The sequence below is a fragment of the Marmota marmota genome, unplaced genomic scaffold (genome assembly GCF_001458135.2).
Source record: "Marmota marmota marmota unplaced genomic scaffold, marMar, whole genome shotgun sequence".
In the NCBI taxonomy this organism is placed as follows: domain Eukaryota; kingdom Metazoa; phylum Chordata; class Mammalia; order Rodentia; family Sciuridae; genus Marmota; species Marmota marmota.
Window position 1 is genome coordinate 40,196,845 of NW_025999977.1, and position 4,849 is coordinate 40,201,693.

Here is a 4,849-nt window from a genome sequence, read left to right on the forward strand (position 1 = left end):
GAAGCAAATGCTCTATCACTGAGCCACAACCCCAGCCCTGAAATGGTTTTTAAAACATAGAATAAGTAGATCCTAGAGGGGGAAAGATATGGAGTATGAGCCACTCCTCAGAAAGCAAAGGAAAATAGCAAGTAGAAGGGAGGGCTCCTCCCAGATAGTCTCTAGGTGGGGAGAACAATTAATCAGATAGTTTCTAGGTGGGGAGAACAATTAACCGAGGAAGTGCCGAAAGGGGTAAAGTATATGGGCAGGGAGGGGTTGCGGGGGTGGAGTGTAAAGGGGAAACTGAGTACACCAAAATATTTTGCCTGCTTAACACTTTTTGTCAGGGGCCAGCCTTTGCATGATCTCTGAGAGAGAAGAGCCCAGAGTTTTGAGGAGAGGATTCTATGATGTCAGCATCTGACCTTTGTGACATAGGCATTTGATACCAGGCAGAACTATCCCTAGGGAATGGGGCCTCTAGCTCCCATTGGGGGCGGCAACGCCGCCCCTTAGACAAAGTCCCAGTCTCCCAGAGGCTTTTACCAGCTGGCCCCAGTGCTGCTGCTGCTGGGCGTGGTAAGCCATCTCAGCCAGGGCCAGGCTGAGCTAAAGGACATCAGCATTAGGGGCGACCAGTGGTCAGGAGAACCAGATTGTCAGGAAACCAGGATGCTTACAGAATCTCTGAGTCAGGATTAGGAGGACAAAACCCTGTAACCAGAAGACCTCTGCCTGGCTGAAGGAGGACTGAGGGCAACATTCAGACAGAATTCTGGGTGAGTTTAAGGTGATAGATGCTGGAGGCAGAGGAAGGTGTATTGCCCTTTCACCATTTGATAACTCCTCTCTCTCCCAGGTTCCCTCTTTGCTGAAGTGTCTTGTGAAACAGCCCAGAGGAATCCTCATTGGTAAGAACTCAAGAGAACCAGAATACCCTCCACTCAGTTCCCATCCCCAAAGTCGTCTCCTTCTCCAACTCCCACCCCTCTCTCTCTCTCCTCCCTCATCTTTTCCTCCCAATTTCTTACCTCCCTGGGAGTATTTTGTCAGTTCTTCCAACTCTAAAGGTGACAAAGACTTAGGGTAAGTCCAGCCTGAAGCTTGGCCCCGCAACTTTCTTTCACCAGATGCAGAGCCAGAAATGGACCAATACCCCATATCATGGGCTCTGTCTCCTTCTCTGCAGATCCTATGAGCTGTGTCTTCCTCTGCTCCATCCAGAGAGTCACGGCTGCCCCTCAGTTCCCAAAAGGCAGCTCTGATTTCTCATTCCCATACATCCCTCGTCAATGGCTGACTGCAAAGAAGTGAGAAGCCAAGCTTAAACCTAGGCTCCCCGCTGAGCACCTCGAGAGCCGGTGCCAGAGAGCTCAGTGTCTCCTCCTGCTGCCAATGCCCACAGCAACATCAGGCTGGAGCCACACTGCACACAGAAGGCTTCCTTGATTCTCAGCCACAACTAGCCTCAGAGACCCTTGTCCTGATTCTGCTAGGTCTCTGTCCTTGGTCTCGTGGCCCCAGTCCCTGTTGGATTCAAGGCAATGTTGCCTCAAAATAAGGACCAGGTGCTGCTACAGAACGCAGTGCCCCCTGGGCGCCCCCCGCAGGGCCTTTCTCAACTTGTGGACTCCTCTACCGGAAACCTACAGCCTCTCTCTCCCTACCCACCTTTCTCCTCTTCCACACAGTCCTATTTCCCTTTCTCCCCTTCTCCACTGTCCCCTAGTCCTGGCCTCCATTCCTACTCTTCTGAGTCAAATTCTGACTTTGCTCCACACCCCTACTCCTCTCCCCTCCCAAGTTCCCCCACTTTCTTTCACCAGAGCTACGGCACTATTGCCTTTCCACAGTCCTCCTCCCCCTCCAACCAACAGCTCTACCCATCTCCTCCTCTGACCCGCTCCTCCTCTCCTTCCCAGCCACACAACTCTCCCCGCTCCGGTTATCAGACTCCTTCCTGCCAGCAAGACCTACCTAGCTCCACGCTCACTTCCCCCAGCCTACCTTCTCCAGGGGTCCACTCTAACAAGCAGACATGGCACTGGCCTCAGTACAGGGAAACCAAGTCCCCTGCGGTGGTGGGAGGATGCGTGGCAAGCGAGAAGGACCCTGCAGAGTTCAGGGACCCAGGGGCCCTGGCCCAGGCCCTGGTGGTCCACCTGGGGCACCGCCGCATCGCCCACGACCTTCGGCTTCTGCTTCTGCAGCACCTGTGGCTAGGCAAAACAGGCCAGGCCCCAGTTGTGGAGTATCCTGTATGCCTGGTGTGCCTGCGACTCCGCGGTCCCTCTTGCCCCAAAACCAAGTACAGGACTGGACCCCGGCTGCTTGCATTCCCCCAGCTACTGCCCTGTGCACAGGGCCAGGAATCTGGGCCACTCCGCATAGGCATCGGCTTTGGCCTCCGCCTGCCTCAGGGCCAGGCCAGGGCCTTGCATCTGTTGCCAGAAAAAAGGCGGGAAGAAGTAGGGCTTCAGGGCAAGGCCACTCAGGCTCCTCCGCATCAAGCACCAGTAGCCCAGACCCCAGCAGCTCAGCGGCTCAGAGCCCCAGCGGCTCAGAATCAGGCAAATTCAGTCCCAGGCACACCCTCGCAGGCCGGGAGCCACAGGTCTGCAGGCCTCCCATCTCCAAGATCCACCCGGTGTTCGGGGCCTCCACCTCAGGCACCAAAACAGGCCACTGCTTCCCTGAAGCCCAAGCTGCCTCCTGCCCCAAAGAGGCCTTCCTCTCCAGAGCCTGTTCTCCAAAAGTCACAATCCTAGTTCCAGAACTGCGGAGGCTCCCTGGAGCACCCCCTCAAACCCCCACCCTCCCCACCAGGCCCCAGATCTCGGGGAGCCCCCGAGACACCCTGAAGGGCTGGTTGACTGGAGGTCAGGTCTGTTCTCCTGCCCTGAACCCTGGAAACCCCTTATGGAGTTTGCTGTCTCCTGGCTGAAGAGGACCCAAGGCACCTAAAGCCCCATTCAGCCTTCAGTGTATCCAATAAAGCCTGACCCTGAGAAACTTATATTTGTGTCCTGAGCTCAAAGAAAGGGGTGCCAGTTCCCTACAAGGCCAGGGTAGGAAGCAGGGATGTCAAAAGAAATAGAAGGGCCAAGGACAACGGGTGTCCTATCCCAGGTGGGGAAGGGACCCAAAAGTCCCTAGGTCCTGAGATGCACAAGGGTTCGGTCAGGCCCTTCACACTTTTAATTCAACTCTGTGGAACCAGACACTGGTATCCTCACAGATGAAGTCACCAAGCCCATTCCACTTGGGGCTCTGAGATGAGGATGCAACTGCCCATTTCTCTTGGCCGGGAAGGGCATTCCTAAAGTTCATTCGCAGGGGAGCACAGGGATCCTGACATAGATGAAAAAAACGAAGGCACTCTCAGAAGGGTGGGGTGTCAGGCAAGGAAGACACCTTCCAGGGAACCAAGCTGTCCCCAAGTTTGTTAGGGTACACCTTCACTGCAGAAGTGCAAATGAGAAGCCCAGAGAAAGGGAATCGAAGACTCTGCCAACCATAGGACAAGGTAAGGATGGAGAACAGTTTCCACACATTAGGAGGTAAGTGAATCTGGGATTTGAAGCCAGGTTCCTTTCAAGTCCATGTCGCCTCAAATAAGAGGCAAGAGCCGCAAGCGGTCTCCAGCCAGTGCGCTTGGACTAATCACGTCCTCCCTGGTGTAATAGATAAAAGCTGCATGTATGAGTCGGTGGATCACTCCTCAGGTAAAGAGTCATAATTCTAGGATTTGTTTATTAAAGGCTTATTGACCCTCGGTAGCCTCTTCCAGGCCCGCCTCCGCTGCTTCCCGCGCCCAGCACAAAGATGGCGGGTCTGTGGTCAGCGCAAGCGGTGAACCCGATCCGTGTCGGAATTCCGCTGCTGTAGCTCAGCGGCCCGCTAGTGCTGACGCGTACCGACGTTGTGCGCCTGCGCAGAGAAAGCCGCGGGTAGGGCGCCTGCGCAGTGCGCGCCTTCGAGCTAGAGTCAGACCCAAGTGGAGATAGCTGGCGGTGGGTGGTTAGAGTTGTCGCAACCCGGCGGGTGTGAAAGGGATCGGGAGTCCTCCCGCCAGCGACCGATCTAAGTTCAGCAGCGGCCGGGGAAGTAGCCGAAGTCCGGACGCGGCATGTCCTCGGTGCCTCGGGGCTGACAGTGAACGCGCGGCGGGCGGGATGGGCCGGCGCCGGGCTCCAGAGCTTTACCGGGCCCCGTTCCCGTTGTACGCGCTTCAGGTCGACCCCAGCGCGGGCCTGCTCATCGCTGCGGGCGGAGGAGGCGCTGCCAAGACCGGCATAAAGAATGGAGTGGTGAGAGCGCGAGGCCAGTAGGACCGGGTCACACCGCGGGCTGGGGACAATTCCGGGGCCGCAGGGGTGGCCCGCACCCCAGCTTCGGGTCCTGCCCATTTACGGTGGGAAAACCCGGCATACCGGGAACCCCCGTGCGAATTTCAACCGAGAATTTTACTCAGCAGGCGGTTGAGAGACTCGGAAGGAGGAGTAAAAGCTGCACACCCGCCGGGTAGGCAGGAATGCCTAAGCTACACCTTGCGAACAGCTCCAGGGGTCTTATCCGGGCTTTTTCTTGTTGATCTGCCCTGTAGCAGACTCCAGCGCTGCTGTTGGCCCTTAGGCTACCTAGGTTCCCTGTGTGTGTGTGTGTGTGTGTGGTGTTAGGGATTGAACCCAAGGTCTTGTGCCTGCGAGGCAAGCACCCTACCAACTGAGCTATATCCCCAGCCCCGGTTCCTTCACTTTTTGGAGTTCCACCCTGTTTGTCTGTAAACTGGAGATAATTATCCCAGCCTGCTTGCTATACAAATTTGGAAGCCCCCCCCCCCAAAAAAAAAAAAAAAAAAAAACCC

At 56.1% G+C, this 4,849-nt stretch overlaps 2 protein-coding genes across 4 annotated transcripts in view; both read left to right on the forward strand.

Moving 5' to 3' along the window:
• The first annotated feature begins 303 nt into the window (after positions 1-303).
• Positions 304-3,816, forward strand: Prr30 (proline rich 30). The gene is made up of 3 exons (XM_048804671.1): positions 304-761; positions 842-893; positions 1,172-3,816. Exon 3 carries the CDS (start codon positions 1,527-1,529, stop codon positions 2,748-2,750), a length of 1,224 nt encoding a protein of 407 aa, XP_048660628.1. The 5' UTR covers positions 304-761; positions 842-893; positions 1,172-1,526; the 3' UTR covers positions 2,751-3,816.
• Positions 3,817-3,948: 132 nt separating this feature from the next.
• The window catches only part of Preb (prolactin regulatory element binding), a 3,963-nt gene continuing 3,062 nt past the window's right edge, over positions 3,949-4,849 (forward strand). The window contains exons 1-2 of one of the 3 annotated variants that reach the window (XM_048804668.1): positions 4,152-4,292; positions 4,460-4,506. Coding sequence is in view for 2 of the 3 variants with exons in the window: in XM_015479872.2 (XP_015335358.1) it covers positions 4,158-4,292 (135 nt within the window). In the remaining variant the exon portion in view is untranslated. Of the gene's footprint in view, positions 4,293-4,459; positions 4,507-4,849 lie in introns of all 3 variants that reach the window. The other 2 variants (XM_015479872.2, XM_015479871.2) reach the window with 2 other exon arrangements.

What these genes read in the sequence shown, in the direction of transcription:
- Prr30 (XM_048804671.1), top strand. Translation starts at nt 1,527, where the DNA reads ATGTTGCCTCAAAATAAGGACCAGGTGCTGCTACAGAACGCAGTGCCC.